A 20,453-nucleotide genomic window follows, 5' to 3' on the forward strand; every position below is an offset into this window, starting at 1 on the left:
GCCTTGCCACATATAAAAAAACTTGATTTCAGACTTCTAAAACTATGAGATATTAAATTTCTGTCATTTAAAGCCACCCGGTTTGTGGTAATTTGTTATGGCGGCCCTAGAATACTTATATTTGGGGTATAACACAATTTTAAATATGAAGAGAGGTATCTCAAAAGAGTGAGAAAAGAATGAATTTTATTTATTCAATAAATAAGGATTAAGAGAGTGGACTATTTAGAAAGAAGAATTAGATTTCTGCCTCATATGAGATACTAAAATTCCAAGTGGATCACAGATCTAAATGCAAAACCCAAGCCAAATCAAACAAACAAACAAAATCCGCAAACAACAAAACCCAAAAAAAGTAGATGAAAACGTAAGAGTATATTTTTATAACTGTGGTGCAAAGAAGGATATTCTAACTAAAACATGAAACCAGAAGCCAGATGTGACCATTTAAAAATGAAAACTTCTGTATTCATACAAAATCAGTGTTCAAAAAAAGGGATAAAATAATTCAAAGGTATTCAACAGATAGTTAATATTCAGAATATATTCAGAGATTATATAGACAAATAAATAAACAACAAATAACCAAAAAGAAAAATGGATAAATGATAGAATACATAGGTCAATCAATAATGTGTGGATATTTAACCAAATAATCAACTGAGATACAAATTAAAATGAGAAACTATTATTTATTTAGACTGATGAAATAAATATTTTTTGATAATATCTAGTATTGAATAGGGAATGGTTGAACTAGTACTTATACACTGAAATTTTTACAATCTTTTAAAAGAGCAATTTGGTAAAGTCTATTGAAATTTATATGTCCATATCCTTAGTTCCACCTCATCCTTTACTAAGAGTACATCTAATCAAACACAAGTTGACAAAAACAAATAGGATAAAATTAGAATACTAGGTAACCATTTAAAAAGAGATCTATATATACTGTCATAAAAAGATATTGAATGAAAAGACCAAGTTGTGCAACACACGTATTTTCAGAGAAAATGAAGCTCAAATTATTTTGTAAACATAAATAATATTTGTCTTATGTGTATAATACCAAGATTAACAACTAAGCTGCAGATATGGTTATTTTGTGGGGGAGGTTGGGAACAATTTTTTAATTCATTTATTTAATATTTAACAAGTGTCCATTGTGTACCAGATATTGGCTCTAAGTGCTGGTGATTCAGTAATGACAAAAAATAAACAGGTGAGGAAATGGCTGATATCTATTTTCTATGTTAAATAATTCTGTAAATTATGATCTTTCTATGTATTTATTAATAAATTTAGGGCTGGGGATGTGGCTCAGGCGGTAGCGCACTCGCCTGGCATGCGTGCGGCCCGGGTTCAATCCTCAGCACCACATACCAACAAAGATGTTGTGTCCGCCGAGAACTGAAAAATAAACGTTGAAAAATTCTCTTTCTCTCTCTCACTCTCTCTTTAAAAATAAATAAATAAATTTATGGTCAGTTTGATATTTAAAATAAGCTATAATGCATTAATAAAAAACTTGACAATATAAAGCAATGTGTTTTATTGTTCTCTTAAAAGTCAGTCATGACTTTTTATAAAAGTCACTGACATATTTAAAAATATGTTTTGGGCTGAGTACATGCCTGTAATCCTAGCAATGCAGGAGGCAAAAGCAAGAGGATCAAGTTTAAGTCCAGCCTGTGCATTTTAGCAGAACCCTCTCTCAAATTTAGAAAATTTTTTAAAAGGCTGGTGTGGGGATGGGGTGTAGCTCAGAGGCAGAGCGCCTGTTTGCTTAGCATGCAGCAGGCCCTGGGTTCAATATCTGGCAACACACACACACAAATCAAAATAAAGAGATGGTTTTAAACATGGGAAAGTGAATTTTAAAAAAGGGTGGTGTGTAGCTCAGTGGTAAAATGCCCCTTGGTTAAATCCACAGTGCCCTCTGACACGTGCACAGGTAAATTCAATGTGAGATAGTAACAAGTTTCTAATACTGTAAAATGATTGCTTTGCTCAGTTTAAAAATAAGAATAATTTTGTGGCATCTGATTTGTCTCTATCCCTTGTGATACAATATTCTACTTACGGTTTGTGGATTAATCTCCTCCTCTCCCATAGGTTCATCCATAATTTGCTGTCCATTCTGTGAAAAGCACATCAAGTAGAAAGTTACCAAAACAGATTTCACATCAAAGTTAAATGAAGACAAAAAAAAAAACACTAATTCAGAAATATTTTCTCTATAGTGCTCTAATGAAATAGAACCACCATCTAAGAATGCAATTGCAAATTTGCCAACAGGTTGTGCTTCAAAAGTTCTTTTGTAAACTAATTATTTGAAATTATAAAAAATATTTTCCCATGAAATAATATAACAAATGATGACTACCTTTCCAGGTGAGCCCTTGAGTTTATTTCAATAGTTAAATGCATTGCAAATGGTCTTAGTTAAGCCTCACCAAAGAGCATTTACAACATTATGTATGGCAAAACACATTCTAAACTCCAACTTCATTAAAAATTAATCAGGGAAACATTGATTATTTCAGAGATAATTAAGCTTAATTTCTACATCAAAATAAATTTCAGATGGATTAAACATTGAAATGTCAAAAAATAAAATTATGTAAGTCTCAGAATATAGGTGAATAATAATCATGGAGTAAGGAGGTTAGAAATAATAAGGAAAAAATGACATCTGAATACATAATACTTGAAAACTTCTTCTGCCAGACACAAAAAAAAGATAAGACAAACTGATTACAAAAAATAAAGTAACATATGACAAAGGGTTGATATCCTTGATACATAAAGAGCTTTGTTTAACATACCTGTAAGAAAAAACATGAACCTCAACAGAAATGAACAGGGGAAAAAGTTCATTCGGCCTTAGTACCAATCACAAAAATGCATTTAACCCGAAGATACCTTTTGCCTTTCAAATACATAATGGTTTACAAATAACAGCAACACTCAATGCTAAAGTGGGCATGGAAAAAAAGAACATTCTGGATTAACTACTGGAAAAACTGTGAATCAGCACAACCCTTCAGGAAGGCAATCTATGTCTATTAAAAAAAACACAAAATTCTGAAATGTCTCATTGATTCTACTTCTGTTTTTTTTTTTAAATGGACAAGTGCACAAAGATGTATATACAAGAATGCTCACCATAATTTTTTCCAAAAAGAACTCCAAATTGGAAACCTAAATTCCTAACAATAGAGAACTAGTTAAATATATATTATGGTACATCCATATAATGGAATACTATACAGTCATTAAAAATAATGATAAAGATGTAATTTATTGACATGGAAAGACAGTCACATGTAATAAGTGAAAAAGGAGTTTACGAAACAATATGAATTGTAATGATCCCATTTTAAGCAAATATATACATTCAAATATGCATATATTTGTATGGGGAAAACTCTGGAAGGATATACACCAAAATGTCAACAGTGGCTATCTGGGTGGTAGAATTTTAGACAATTTAAATTGTTTATTTGTTTTATTATTTGAATGTTCTAATATGTTTACAATGTCTACAATGAATATGTATTACTTGTGTAATTTAAAAAAAAACAAACAAACAGAAGTCAGGAACACAGGGATTTCTCTCATTCCCTCACTGGAAAAAAGGAGTAGTCCTTTGACTACTCGTTAATTCAACAAGTACAGAAAGATCTAAGCTAACTGTCTTATGAGAATTGTAAACTGGGAAATAAAGGCAGCTCACCTATTATTCCATTCACCACATGGGGCAGCTTCTCTGAATTTGAACTCCTCTCTCTAATCTTCCCATCCCTATTTCCATCTCATACATTCCATCTCATTCATGCTCTGTTCTAAGTACTGATCTGGAGAGAAAGGGTAAATAAAATATGGCCTTCATCCTAGAAGGTCTACTGACTTATACAAAGGGTACCCTTCAGTTTTACCCACTCACAGAGGATGTTCCTGGGTAAGTTAATATCTATATAATACTATAAAGCACAAAAATGGTGCTAATGTGCAGGAAAATTGGGGAGGCAGGTAGAACATCTTTAGTTTCCTAAGACATTTTCAGAGGCTACAATATTGCCCATTTCTATAGTAAACACATCCAGCTGTCTCAAGGATACTATTTTCTCCTAAAAGCTACTACTATTTACTTGACTGGCTACTGATTGTCTTTATCATAAAACCCCAAAGAAACCTTAAACTAGCTCTTAAGAACTCTGTTTCTGGAGTCAAACACATACATTTAAAATCCTGTTGTTATTACTAATTACGAAGCCTTGGACAGCTTAATCTAAGCTCTAATGAAGATTTTTAAAGTTTCATCTTCAGAGAGTTGTTGTGGAAGATTAAATGAGATAAAATATACATAATCCTAAGCATAATATCTGGCATTTAGTAATCAATGTTATTTTTATTATGTCCAAAATTCAATCACCTTACCTATGGCCCACCAACTTATCCCCTCTCCTATATTTGCTCTCTTAATGAGTGGCACCATCATTCATCTAGCAGCCCAAACTACATTTTCTCATTAATTGTAAACCATTATCCTCTATAACACAAATCTGCTCAATGTTTGTTCATCATTTGGTTTTTTTTTTTTTTTGAATACTTGGTCTAACTTGAGCTGCACTTACATTTTCCTAATTTCCAAAATTTTATTTTGGAAATAAAATTTGACAACCATCTGCTCCTTGTAATTTTCAATGTATTCATAACAAGTATCACAATTTATAACTTCATTTTAAAGCAAACCAATACAGTAGAAATAGCACTGAACTTGGAATTGGTAGATCAGGGGTAGAACCAGAGATCTGTCACAAACTTTGAGATTTGAGACTTTTCTCTTAGCCTATTACTTTATCTGTTCAAAATGGAGATGTTTTCCCTATCTACCCAAAGATTTATTTATTGAGTCAAAACTGAAATAACTCATAAGAAAGCATTTGATAAAGAGCTGTACCAATGCAAATTACTATTAAGGTGAAGGTAGTTTCAGGAAGATAAAATAATACTCTAGGACTGGTAAAGGGTCTCAAATGTCTTCTGTTTTAACTACACATCATGTGCTCTAATTCTTTTTACCTTGTTATCGCCTATGTTTGAATACCACCAGGATAAGAATGCAGGCTCATCAGGCAGTCTTTTATATTATCTCAGAAAAAGCACTGCCTGCTAGTAACTTTCCTCAGCCACAAATTCACTTTAAGAGGATTACTAACAAATGGTTAACAAATGAAGAACTTGTCTGTAGGCTATCTGCAAATTCACAGGAGGTAAATCTACATCTATGACCATAAATTACTCTGAATCTCAGTTTTCCTAGATAACTCAAGTTTCCTCAAGTCTGTCTTTGTTATTATTTCTTTTAGATGAGACTTGTCACCCTCCTCTTTTCTGAGTAAATACCAATTCATCTTAAAGAATGGAATTAACATTCCAACCTTAGTAGGACCAATCCAGAGTAAAGGGCATAACACCTCCCTTATCCTAGATAATACACTCATAAATGCAATTCACATCTGCATTACTTTTGGTATCTGAACAACACACTTTTGACTCTCAGTGAGTTTTCTGTAGATTAAATACTTATTTTCTTTACTTATACTACAACTAAGCCCCGCATCTTCTATCCCTACCTGTTATTACTTCCATGAATAAAACCTTAATTTTATTCTTTTTTATATGTACTTTTTAGTTGTTGATGGACCTTTATTTTATTCATTTATTTATATGTGGTGCTGAGATTCAAACCCAGTACCTCACACATGCCAGGCAAGCGCTCTACCCACTGAATTTTATTCTTGATTCCTCTTTTCCACCTCTGACCCATTGCTACAGTTTCTAGAGATTATATTCTAAATTTGTCAATCAGACTCGTCACTATTTTCCACTTACTTCATGTCATCCACAAATTTCCAATATACTTTCTTAACTACCCAGCTAACTAACAGTATAAACAAAGCAATCTAATAAAAAAAATTAAGTAAGACATGATCTAAAAGGTATTCTATTCTCTACCGTTTGCAAAAGTATCGATTTCCTTTCTAAGTTTAGCAAAGATTTAAAATTTTGAACAATTTGCCAGGTACAGTGTCACATGCCTGTAATCCCAGCAACTCAGGAGGCTGAAGCAGGAGGATCCCAAATAACTTAGTAAGACCTTGTCTCAACATAAAAACTAAAAAGGGCTAGGGATATAACTCAGTGGTAAAACACCCCTGGGTTTAATCCCCAGTACCAAAAATTTTAGGAAAATTAAGTTTTGGCTGGGCCCGGGGGCACATGCCTGTAATCCCAGCGGCTCAGGAGGCTGAGGCAGGAGGATCGCAAGTTCAAAGCCAGTCTCAGCAAAAGTGAGGCACTAAGCAACTCAGTGAGACCCTGTCTCTAAATAAAATACAAAATAGGGCTGGGGATGTGGCTTAGTGGACAGTGCCCCTGAGTTCAATCCCCAGTCCCCAAATAAATAAATATAATTTGAATGACTTAATTTTTAAAGTAGGAAAATATGAAAGTTGATATTATAATACATATTTGAAAAACTTTACAAAGCTTTTTCTACCAAAAGCATCTCCATTACAATGAAACTTTTCTATCTTTGAAACAAGAATTCAAATGCTATCTATTAGAAATGAGCATAAATTTACTTTTGCAGTTGAAAAGTTTACATTTTCTTTTTGAAAAAATGATCCTGTTTTCATTACCAATTAGGTTCCATGGGTTAGCAGTCTGACTCAATACTGTACATTCTATAGTTCCCAAAGTTCAAGAAACAGTACTTATTAAACAGGAAAATATATTTCTCTAAAGAAGCAACAAATAGATAAAAACATGTGTTTTAAAGATGTGTTTACTGGATGTAAACCTTAGCTCTGTCACTTACTGGTGTAGTACTTGAACTTGGGTAAGTTACTTAACATTTCGAGCCTATTTTTTCATTCATAAGATGCATATAATGTTTATCTCACAGGGATATTGTAAAGGATCCACCAAGGGACAGAGATGCTCAGTAAATGCTACTTCTCTTCCCTATTTGCCTCAAATGGCTGTGTAATGTTTACATTTCTCAGATAACTTCTAAAGATGTAAAGCAATGAAGTAGTATAGGAAAGATGCCTGTTTTACCACTTACTACAGTCAATTTCCTGCCAACTAGGGTGGAAAAAAATCTTTAATATGTGTGCTATATTTCTATACAATGTGGCTAAAGAATGAGTATGGACCAAAAAATAGTTTAAAAGTGAGGCAAATGTATTTATCCTCTCTCATCCCACCACGTCGTCTCCTAGCCAAAAAAACTGGAGCCTGGCAGATTGTACGTATGCAAATATGATATGAAATACTGAAAAAGGTTAGGAAATGCTAATCATGCTTTATTTTGTTAGTCTGAAATGTGTAAAAAGTCACAAATTGGAATAACCTACAATATGGGTCTCACCAGAACAAATCAGATAAAGGAAACTGCTTGAGTTTCAGCAGGAATTACTTTCAAAACAACCTTCAATATTGTATAAAATTATCACTTAAGATCATCCTCCAGGTTTAGAAAAGAACAGTTTAATCAGTAATTCTGAACCAAGGTTTCAGGACTTCTAGAGCATTTCTTGGGTGTTTTTCAGGGAAATGCTGACATGTTAAAAATAAGAATATTTCCTTAATTAAAAAAAATCATTTTAAGAAACCCTATTAAGCAGATTGTTTTGCTGTAATGGCATGTTACAATGCACATTTCCAGGCTATTGTGACATCTCTGAAGAATATAAGTTAAAAAATTCTTCAAGTCCAGCAGATCATAATGTACAAGTATACTAGGAGTGAATAAATGATCAGATTGATAAAATACAACCTTGACCTTTTTTAAGACATATCAACTACTGACATTCTCTTACCTATAAATGAAATGTACATATGAACACTGGCAGAAAAAGATACCTGACAAAGAAAAAACAGTCTGAAATAATAGGAAGGGAAGAAGAAAAGAAAGGGTCCAGAGCCATAGTGCATTTATATGGAGACCCAGGTTGTAGGAACAAGCAAGGACCACATTTCTTTTTAAACCACCCTCAAGTTTCCACAAGTATTATCTGCCTTCCCAAACTTCCTGATATCAGCAGAGGTTTCCTGCCCAAAGCTTATGTAACAGGTGTTTCATCATGAAGGTACCGAGTATGAGGCATTAAAAACCTCCCTCCAACTTTGGTTAAGGTAACATCACATTGTTCAGAATCCAAAGAATCTTCTATGCAATCACATTGAAACAATAAGAAACAAGCATTTTATATTCTTAATAAGGAATGTATATAATCCTTACCAACGTGACAGGATTAAGAATCAGCTCCTCATTTATCCTAAGGAAATATCAGAGATGTGCATAAAGACTTATGTACAGTGATATTCATCATACTCATTATACTGAAAAATAGAAAACAATCTAAATGACCAACAGGGGACTGGTTAAATAAATCATAATACATCTATTAATATGTAGGAATACTATTAAATGGTTAAAATTAGGGCCTCAAAGAAAAGCTAATGATGCAAAAATATGTTTGCAATATATTAAATTAAAAAGGATACAAAACTATCAGTATGACCCCAGTTTGCATCCTCCCTCCCAGCATGGGTGCATGTCATTGGCAAAACATAAAATCTTATCAGTAGTTACCTGGGCCATAGGATTTTCTTCTTTGTACTGTCTTTTCAAAATTATATATACTTATTATGTATTTTTATACATAAAAAACAATAAATGTAATTAGAAAAATCAGTTTTATTTCTAGTTATGGTGCCCTTATACCTGCTTTATTATTCCTCTAGCTACCAAAGACCTGTTAGTACCCAAGATTTTTCTATTTCCTAGACTAGGGTAGAAATGACCTCTGGTTATATCTACATTTCTAAGTTTATGAGGACCCTTTCAGAAGCTTTTATTTTTATTTATTTTCTCTGGTCCTGTGGTTGTGGCCTCAGAAAATAAGCTTTAGGCAGGCCTGAATCCACTTCATGTTTTTTAAAGTGTACCCCTAAAGGGAATTCTGCTTATGATACAAGACATGTTGAGATAAGAATAAAGAAATGAAAACACAGTAGCCAAAATTAAGTTTGTATCATGAATAGCAAGTATTAGAACTGACACTGCAGAAAACAGAATCCATGCCACAGAGGACAAATTTGAGTAAATGAAAAAAAAGAAAAAAGTAAAAAAAAAGATTTTAAAACTATGGAAGACAAGACAGAAAAATAATCTATGAACAACAGATGTTCCTAAAAAATACAAAACAGAGCAATTTAATTAATCAAAAGTACAAGAAAATTTTCCAGTTCTGAAAAAAATACCTGAGACTGGAGACTGAGAAGGTTCAACAGAGATCATCAACACCAAGACATGTCCTGGCAAATGTTTTTAAATTTCAAGGATAAAGATATAATCCTACAAGCATACAAGCAGAAAAAAATAGGTTATTTCAAAGGAACTAGAATCAGGTTGACCTCAGCTTTCTCCTCTGCAACAATAAACTGCCAGAAGACAATGAAGTAATGACCTATAGGGAGTTGAAAGGGAAAAGTTAAGATCTAAGAATTTTATACCTCACCCTAGTTTTTCATGTACAAAGGTCACAGGAAATTATTCTTAGATTTGCAAAGTCTTATAAAATTTCATCATCCTGATAGTATCTTTTTAAAACAAATTGTTCAAAGGTACATCTTAGACCATCAAAAGAGAATCAAAAAATAGTTCAAGAATATTTGAGGCGGGAAAGAACTATTGAAGTATAATGACACCAACTTAAAAATAACTGAATAAATAATTAGTTCTACTAAAAGGGTAAATAATGAATAAAAATTGATAAGTATATAAACAATATAAAAGAAAAGCACCTCAGGCTAAATTAATGTGGACTTAAAAGAGGTAATAGGAGAAGCAAAGACTCTAAATACTCCATCTTTCCTACAAGAATATTTAACAACTATTTTTAGTAATTATCTAATAAATTTTAGAATATTTTGAAAAAAACACACAATAATAAAAAATAGACATCGTTACAGTCCAAATCACTAAAGAAGATAATAAATGGCAAATACCATTAACAGTCCTTTATGCAGACATCGAATTCAACCCTAAGAACATGAGGTGAGTATAATTACCCCTACTTTACAGTTGAGGAAAGCAAGGATCAGCAAAGTTAGTGATTGGCAAAAGCAGAATTCACACCCAGATCTTTCTAGCTATATAATTTATTTTTCTATATTTCACGACCTCCTCAAACAAAACAATCCATATGGCATAAGAAAAAAAAACACAAGAAACAAAATGACAGAACTCATTCCAAAAGTAATAATATAAGAAATGTAAAGAGTCACTCAATGGCATTTTATTCAGCCTTAAAGAAAAGTAAAATTATGTAATTTGGAGGAAAATGGATGGAACTTGACATTATGGTAAGCAAAACAGTTCAAACTTAGAAGTTGAAAGGTCATGTGTTTTCTCTATGTGGAAGTTAGAAGTGAAAAAGGAAAAGAAAGGTGGGGGGAAGGTCTTATGAAAATCATGAAATCGTGAAAATCATGAGATCAGTAGAGGAGAGGGACTAGGTGGTGAGAGGATGCTGGGGAATGTTATTGGTCAAATTATATTGTTAAATTGTATTCATATAAGAATATATAACAATAAATTCAGCCATTATGTACAACTTTAATGTGCCATTAAAAATGTGGAAAAGAGTGACTTACTAGGTATTTTATGCTATTACAGAATTATTGATATTTTTATGAGTGATAAGAGTAAGGTAGGTATATATTTTTAAGTCATTATTTTTAAGAAGTATAAATGCAAATATTTACATCTGAATTGGTGTTTCTAGGATTAACTTCAAAATAATCCTCTGGAGCAGGAGAGGAGAAGGTTGTGGGGTGGGTTGGAAAGGCTAAGTAGAAATGAAATGACAGGGTAGGAGTTGATAATCCTTGAGGCTGGGTTATGGATATAGGGTAATTCATTACACTACTTATTACTCTGCATTGAAAAATGTTTCACAAAAAATCTTGGATTTTCCTTGCATGCACAAGGCCCTGGGTTCAATCCCCAGCACTACACACACACACAAAAAAAAAATCTTGGATTTTATTTTTAATTAAAGTAATCCCTCCAAAACAGGTAAGTATAGAGACACGTAAAGAAAAAGCAAGCGTTTGTAACATTAACACCGAAAATAAAATGTAAGGCAAAAACCTTATGCTAATTAAAATGGTCATTTTATTTGGACTAAAGATATAATCAGTATTGAATATACATAGTGATCGTAATTGGTATAATTTACTGAGTTCTTACCCACCAGGTAAATGCTAAACACTATTAATTATCTTTGATGCTTCTAAAAACTTTTAATCACCAATTTAAAAATTAGGAAATTAAGCCAAGATGAGTATATCAATATTTTAAAGTACTGTATTCCCAGCCCCTAGCAAAATGTCTGCCATGCAATAGGTACACAATATTTGTTGCATACACAAAAAGTCTAATAAATATCCTGTGCAAAGTGAAGAACACATTCCACCACAAAATCTAAAACTCCTAATCACATAAAAATCTTTTAATAATGACTTTTCATAGTAAGAATACAGACGCTTATTTCCTTCTGTGTATATTTTTCTATTTTTTCAGATTTTGTACAATTAGCATGTGTTTTTTTTTAAACACAAAGTCATCAAAAAGAGCAAGTGCATAATAGCACAGAACATTTAACCACAGACTTGACAAACCACAAAACACAAAAGTAGATGCTTTGGGACTATAACATGAAATCAATGGAAACATAGTGGATGAGAAAATTTTAGCACACTAATACCAACTAGCAAAGTAAACAAAATAAGGACAAAGCATTTGAAATAATTTGTATTAGGATAGGTAGAACAATATTTTTTTTCTTGTACTGGGGACTGAGCTTAATGGTGCTTCGCCACTAAGATACATCTCCAGCTCTTTTAATTTTTTGAGATAGGGTCTCATTAAATTGTTGAGGCTGGTGATCCTTCTGCCTCAGCCTCCTGAGCCACTGGGATTATAGGCATGTGCCACTGTGCCCTGTCTAGGATAGGCAGATGATGAATTTCATTATATAAAAAGACTATGGGCTCTTTTCAAGTATTTATGAAAAGTTATAAAAACTGACCATGTTCTAGGTCTTCAAGTAAATCTAAAATTCTTAAAAGCATGACATTTTCTGATTGTTATAAAAAATTTGGTTAAAGAAACAAACTAAAGCACTCACTCAGAAATTAATATTCTTCTAAATAACTACTGTGTCAAGAATAATAACAGCTATCATTTATTCACTTCCTATTTTGTCCAAACTACAGAGCTAGCTGTATTAGGCATATTCTTTCATTTAATTCCAATTAATCAGTAATAAACAATTAGGTATACTGTTATATAAAGAAAAAGGTTATTAATTTGTCCAAGATCACAGAGCTTTTAGGTCTGAATATAATTTTTTTTAAAGAGAGAGAGAGAGAATTTTTAATATTTATTTTTTAGTTCTCGGCGGACACAACATCTTTGTTGGTATGTGGTGCTGAGGATCGAACCCTGGCCGCACGCATGCCAGGCGAGCGTGCTACCGCTTGAGCCACATCCCCAGCCCTCTGAATATAATTGAACCCAAGTCTGAATACAAAAGCTACTATTATCTGTACTTAGAAATGTATTACTGCTTCAATTCATGTACAAACATCTAACTATGCTCATTTATCTCTATTCATACAGTAAAATTTTGTAAAAAAAAGTAGAGAAAACTGGAGTTCTTTAACAAGCATATTTTAAAGTGTCCATTATTTAAATACACTAGTCTAAGAAGGTTATGGTTCATTTTTCTATCATTAATCAGAAATATTAATAATAATATTAATAATACATAGTAAAAAATGATTCCATTAAATATATCCACTCTCAGTAGGGTAATGAAGAAAACAAAATTAGATCAATTAAAATAAGGAATATAAGGTAAATACTAGATTTACTTCTAGAAACCAGTATGATCTTGGAAAAGTCACTTTTTGATGGTACTTATCTACAGTCTTAAGAGTTCTATGAAACCTTGACCTACATGGATTTCAAAAGTTGGCCACCAAGTGTGGGCAAGGCTCTGAGGTGTGGTTTCTTCATCCATAAATATGTGGCTGAGAACTCTTCCAGCTTGAAAATACGCTCCTTTGACTTAAAGGATTAAAATTTTAGATTATTTAAGATTTTGTGGGGTTTTACACACAAAGAAATCAGTGATTTTATATTTAAGGAAATTTTATATTTCTGCTTCCCTTCTGTTTGCATTCAAAATAGTTTTTTATATACCCATCAGTGGTATGTTCATTCCCTAGTGTAAACAAAGATAATGTCACTTAATGTTGTCACCTAAAAGAAAAATACTCTTTTTCTGTGCAGATTAAGGAATCTAACAATTTTGTAATTCAATTTCCACCATCCAACTTTATTTTAGTAAAGCATCAACTTTAAAAAAAACTCTTGCCTCTCCAATATCTTCAGACCCTATCTCTTTAGTACAAAATGGCAGTATTTCCCAAACCTGCCTGATGATCAGAATTATTTCAGATTCCTATTAAATTGCACAGGGATGGGATGGGGGACATAGTTCAGTGGTAGAGGTCTTGCTTAGCTTGCGTTCAAGGTCCCCAGCACTGTGGCCTTTCCTCAGATGGAAACTGAATCAGAATTTCCAGAAGCCCCATGGCTTAGTAGCTTATTTTTCAAACAGGTACCTTAGATGACTCTTAGGATTTGACAAATCTGGGAAATCAGTGTAGTGAAATGATTATGGGCTTTGGAAGCTGACAAACAAGTTTCCAAACCTGGCCTTTTTGTCCTTTCATAGGTGTGACTTTGGGCAAGTGATTTGATGTGAATCAGTTTTCTTATCTGTAAGAATCAGATACTTGTTTTGCCAAAGGCTGTGGTCAATTCAGTATGTTTAGCCATATTGGGTGTTCAGAATGTATCAGCTTTTCCTTCTTTCTGCTCATCTTGCCAGGGGAAATGACAAATCCTTATATTTGAGGGTATTTTGAGGAACCCCTTGCTCTAACTAGCCCACTTACATTTCTTAGGAACAAACCTAATGATTTCTTTAGGCCAATTTCCAGAGGATCAATGAAGCCTTTCCATCCAAATCAGATGAACCATCATGCTGGCTTCAAAGTCCATGTTCTTATTTTGCTATGACTATGGCAAAACCACCATGACCTCTTTTTTCATCTACAAAACAAGTGATGCTTAAATGTCTACTGCATTGAATCCAATATACACTGTTGATGATACAACTGTTAATTGTTAATAATCATTTAAAATAATTCAACTTATACAAAGCTTTACAAACATCCTTATATACAAAAAGACAGCATTTAATAGCTTACAAGTAAGTGGAATGAGACAGTGGGACTTGCTCAAATACACAATAAATCAGACTCTACTTAACAGTATTTGTGTGGTATGATCTATATTTCAATATAAAGAGTTTTAAATTCTGAGGTGAATTTACTAAGAAATAATCCAATTAACTATATAAAATCACTCTAGGTATAAATACAATCTTGGCTTATAAAGCTAATAAGACTTCTTTCTGAAAAGATAACCACAAATTATACTGGTATAGCTGTTAAGAATAAACACTAAGAGCATTTTAATAAAATTGTTAATTTTAACTGTTAACATAAATTCTAAAATAATTGAAAGCTACTTAAAGAAATCTAAAAAATTCTTAAAAAATCAGAACATTCATTCAAGATACAAGGAAAAGTTATGCTCAATTCTTTAAAAAAATACCCTCAACTCCTATTGAAACTAAATTACATTAAAGAACCATAGCTGTCTCCCAATTTTTTCAAATTATTCTTTAATGTAATTTAATAATTTTCTTCATTTAGGTCCTATTCCCTCCTTGCTATGCTTATTTCCAAACATTAAATATTTTTATTGTTATTTTGAATGAGACAGTTTTCACCAATATAATTTCTAACCAGCTATAACCGGTAAACAGGAAAGCTACTTATTTCTGAATTCATTTTGTGTAATATCACATTATCATTAGTTTTAACAAACCTTTATAAATTTCCTCAGATTATCTAAGTAGATGATTATATCATCTATGAATACTTGTCTTTTATATTCCTTTTGAATTCTCTTATTTTCTTGCCTAATTGCATTAGCAAGGTCTTTGAGAATATAAAAATAGAAGTGAAAATAACATGCATACTTTTAAAAAATTTTTTTGTTTTTATTATTTCATTATAGTTTTACATAATTATGGGGTTTATTTTGACATATTCAGAAATGGATATAATTTGCTCCATTTCAATCCCCAGTACTATCCCCTTTCCTCCCCTCCTCTCTGATTCCCTTCCTCTACTATACTGGTCTTCTATTATTTTTTTTTTAAATCAGTGCATTAGAGTTATACACAAAAGTGGAATTCACTGATATATTCGTACATACATGTAACAATTTGGTCAATTTCATGTAGCATATAGACATAATGGGGTTTTATTCAGCCATAAAGAAGAATGAAATTATGGCATTTGCTAGTAAATGAATGAAACTAGAGAACATCATGCTACATGAAATAAGCCAGACTCAAAGTCAAAGGGCGAATGTTTTCTCTCATCTATAAACGCTAAAGAAATAAGGAATTTGAAATGGCTGGTGCGGGGTGGAGGGGATCTCATGAAAATAGAAGGGAGAACAATGAAGCTGGGAAAGGGAATTGAGCAGGAGGGATGGGAAAGGGGAAGAACTGTGGAATAAAACTGACCAAATTATGCAGGCATAATTTTAATAAAACTATAATATGTGCCCATCAAGCATGATGCTAGCTAGCTATTGGTTTGAGTTGTTTTAATATGAAGGATATACCCTTTTATTCTCATTAGTACAATGATTGGAAATAAGGTTTTCAGTAAAAATACATTTATCTAATTCTTTGTTTCTTATTGTTTATTTGGAAATGATCATAGGGTCACAGGAAATTGCAAAGCAAATAGACTCCATATACCCTTAATCCATTTTTACTCCATGGTAACATCTTACATAATTTCCTGTCAAAACCAAGAAACTGACACTGGTACAGTGCAAAGATCTTATATTCAGATTTCACTGGTTTAACAGGTACTTATGTGTGTGTCCTATGCCATTTTATCACATTTGGAGGTCATTGCATCCACCTCAATAGTAAAGATACTTAACAGTATATCACCACCAGGATACCCATGTTGCCTCTTTTTGATCCTTTCTTCTTCCTAATCCCTGCCAACTATTCATCTATTCTTCACTTCTATAATTCTATCATATCAAGAATGTTATATAAATTATATCATACAGCATGCAACTTCTTTTCACTCAGCATAATTCCACTGAGATTCATCTAAATTGTGTATTAACACTCCTATTCCTTTTCAGTTGCTAAGTATTATTCCATAGTATGGATGTGCCACAGCTTGTTTAATCATTTACTATTGAATTATCTTCAGTTTCTAATTTTTTAATATTACAAATAACGATGTCTGCATTTGAGTACAAACTTCTATGTGAAGTAAGTTTTCATTTCTCTGGAAATAGCCTAGGAATGCAACTGATCATATAGTCAATATACATTTGGTTTATTAAGAAATGGCCAAACTGTTTTCCATAGGGGCTTCATCATTTTACATACCCACAGCAATGTATGAGAGATCCAGTCTGCCTGCATCTTCACCAATATTTATCACCATTTTAAAATTTGGCTATTCGAATAGGTATGTAATGATAGGGAAGTGAAAATTAAAATCACAACAAACTAACAGTTAACCATGTTGAACATCTTTTCAGAGTCTTATTTGCTATCCATATAGTCTCTTTGGTGAGGTGTCTTTTCATTTATCCATTTTCTAACTGGATTGCTTCTCTTTGTTCCTGTTGAGTTTTGAGAGTTCTTTAAAAGTCTCGTCTCATATACATGTTTACAAATATACTCAAACTGTACCTTGTCTTTTTTTTTTTTTAAAATTATTAGTTATAAATGGACACAATACCTTTATTTATTTTTTATGTGGTGCTGAGACTCAAACGCAGTGCCTCACACATACTAGGCAAGCACTCTACCACTGAGCTATAACCCCAGGCCCCTTTTTATCTTCTTCAGAGAAAAAGTTATGGATTTTGATGAAGTTCAATTTAGTTTTTCTTTTATGGACTATGCTTTTGGTATCAGGTCTAAAAACTCTTCACTTAGCCCATGGGCTCAGAGATTTTCTCCTGTCTAAATTCTAAAAGATTTCTTCTTTTACATTTAAATCCACAATCCATTTCGAATTAATTTTCATATAACGAGTGAGGCTTGGATGGAGGCTCACTGATTTACCTAAGGACATGCAGTTGCTACAAATACCACTGGTGAAAATGCTACCTATCCTTGTCTATCAAATTCTTTTACAACTTCGACAAAAATCAGTTGCCCATACTTGTGTGAGTCTATTTTTAGTTCTCTATTTTGTTCCTTGGATCTGTGTGTTTATCCCTTTGTCAATATCACAGTATTTTGATTACTGAGGCTATATAGTAAATCTTAAATTTTATTTTTAGTTGTAGATGGACACAATACTTCATTTATTTATTCATTTTTATGTGGTGCTGAGGATTGAACCCAGTGCCTCACATGTCCTGGGCAAGTGCTCTGCCACTGAGCTACAGCCTCAGCCCTATGTAGTAAATCTTAAAATTGTGTGAAGTGGCTCCTCCCACATTATTTTATTTTAGTTTATTTAGTATTTTTTTAGTTATAGTTGGACACAATACCTTTATTTTATTTATTTATTTTTATGTAGTGCTGAGAATTGAACCCAATGCCTTGCACATGCTAGGTGAACACTCTACCACTGAGCCACAACTCCAGTCCCTTATTTTAGTTCCTTTAATTTTCCATTTCAATGTCAGAATAAGCTTGGGTTAAAACTATAGATGAACTTGGGAGAACTAACATCTTTACTTCAAATCTACAAGCATGATATTTATCTCCATTCGTTTAGACACTCCTTCATTAGGATTTTTTACTTTTAGCATACAAGTCCTATACATGCCTTGTTAGATTTACACCTAAGTATTTTTTGAGCCATTATGTTACTGTTATTTCAGTTTCTACACATTTGTTACTAGTATATATAACTTATTCTTAAATGATACTGTCTTACAAACTTGTTGAACTCATTTATTAGTTCTAGGGATTTTTGGTAGATTCCCTGTGATTTTTCACTGGAAACTATCATGTACCTAAAAATAGGGAAAGTTTTATTTCTCCCTTTTAAATTTGTATCTTTCATTTCATTTTATTGCTCATTATGCTAGTAAAAATTTCCAGGATTATGTTGAATAGCAGTTGTGAGAGTGGACATCTTTGTCTTATTCCTGATCTTTTAAAAAAAAAAAAACATTGCTTTTCACCTTTATGATGTTAACTTTTTTTTTTTTTTTAAAGAGAGGAGAGAGGAGAGAGAGAATTTTAATATTTATTTTTCAGTTCTCGGTGGACACAACATCTTTGTTTTGCATGTGGTGCTGAGGATCGAACCCGGGCTGCAGGGCTGCACGCATGCCAAGCAAGCGCACTACCGCTTGAGCCACATCCCCAGCCCATATGATGTTAACTTATGGATTTTCTTTTTGCCATTCTTTATCAAGTTAAGAAAGTTCCCAACTCTTCTTAGTTTGCTGTATTTTTATTATGTTTAATACTTATCCAAATGCACTTTCTGCATTAATATTTTTCTTCTTTAGCCTTTTAGTATGCTGACTTGAATGTTTATTGGGTACTGAAACAATCTTAAATCCTTGAGAAAAAAAACTCACTTGGTTTATATGCCTTCTTATGGATTTGTCTTCCTATTTTGTTGAGGATTCTGTATTTTGTTCTTGAAGTATAGTTTCTATACCATCTTCAGGTTATGATGTCAAAGGGTGTAAGTTCAGGTACCCAATTTTAATTTTTAATTGATCTCTGTTCTTTTGCCTTAAATAAGAAACTACAGAACAGCAATAACAAGACTGAGGAGACTACTGACTGCTTCAATCTTTGTTTTCTTTCTGTAACTTTCTAAAACTAATCTAACTCCATGCTGCATTCCTCTAAACTCTGCTCTGGCTGATAAGGTTATGATAAGGTATCTAAGGCATTTTCATAGAACCTAAGATCGTGTGAATCCAGTTGGAAAACCACAGTTCAAGGAAAAGCTTTGTTTTTTTATCACATATTAAAAAATGAAGAGGGGCTGGGGCGGTAGCTCAGTGGCAGAGCGCTTGCTTTGCAAGTGTGAGGCACTGGGTTCGATCCTCAGCACCACATAAAAATAAAGATATTGTGTCCATCTACAACTAAAACAATTTTTTAAAAATGAAGAAAATATTTAAAGCATGTGTTGAAAGTAAGTTTTCTGAGAATACACACATAAATAAGTAACTACAAGGAACTTCTACATCAGCATTCAAGCAAAACTCCATTTAAAATCCCCAAATCAGTTACAAAATAAGCCTAAGAATTATATATACAAATGGACAATAAAGCACATGAAATGATCCTTAACGTCCTTAATCATTAGTGGGATTCAAATCAAAACAAGATATAATTTTATACCACTATGATGGCTATAGCATAAAATAGTAATACATGTTGAAGAGAATGTGGAAAAACTGGAACTTTCACACACTGGTGGAAATGTAAAGTGGTGCAGGTGAATTGGAAAATGGTTTGGTGTTTCCCTCAATATGTAAAGCACAGACTGACCACAGCAATTTCATTCCTAGGTACACAGAAAACTCAAAATATTTACCCAAAAACCTGTACTCAAATGTTCACAGCAGCATATTTCATAATAGTCAAAAACTAGAAACAATTCAAATTCCATCAACTGATGGATAAACAAATGTTTATACCCACAAAATGGAACATTATTAGCTATTAAAAAATGAAGCATTGATAAAATACTATAACATGGATGAACCCTGAAAATATTATGGTAAGTAAAAGACACCAGACACAAGGGGCACACATTGTAGGATTCCACTGATATGAAATGTCCAGAAGAGGCAAATTTATAGAAACAGAAAGAAGATTAGTGGCTGCCAGGAGCTGAGGGAAGGGACAAATGGGGAATGATGGATAACGTGTATAGGATTTCTTCTTGGGGTAATGATAATGTTCTAGAATTTGATACTAGGGATGGTTGCACGATTATATGCATCTATCAAAAACCAATGAATTATATACAAGAGAGAATTTTATGGTATATAAATTAGATCTAAATTAGACCTAATATAAATTAATATATTGGGGCTGGGGATGTGGCTCAAGCGGTAGCGCGCTCGCCTGGCATGCATGTGGCCTGGGTTTGATCCTCAACACCACATACAAACAAAG

General features: G+C 32.7%; 1 protein-coding gene across 5 annotated transcripts in view; it reads right to left on the reverse strand.

The window, feature by feature from the left end:
• The window catches only part of RPS6KA3 (ribosomal protein S6 kinase A3), a 109,432-nt gene that overhangs the window by 77,501 nt on the left and 11,478 nt on the right, over positions 1-20,453 (reverse strand). For 4 of the 5 annotated variants that reach the window (XM_081276818.1, XM_081276817.1, XM_081276820.1 and 1 more), the window contains exon 2: positions 2,084-2,140. In XM_081276818.1, coding sequence (XP_081132944.1) covers positions 2,084-2,125 — 42 coding nt within the window. In that variant the 5' untranslated portion in view covers positions 2,126-2,140. Of the gene's footprint in view, positions 1-2,083; positions 2,141-8,317; positions 8,355-9,342; positions 9,418-20,453 lie in introns of those variants that run through there. The other variant, XM_081276819.1, reaches the window with a different exon arrangement.

The sequence above is a fragment of the Spermophilus citellus genome, assembly GCF_964194105.1.
Source record: "Spermophilus citellus genome assembly, chromosome: X".
NCBI classification, from domain to species: Eukaryota; Metazoa; Chordata; class Mammalia; order Rodentia; family Sciuridae; genus Spermophilus; species Spermophilus citellus.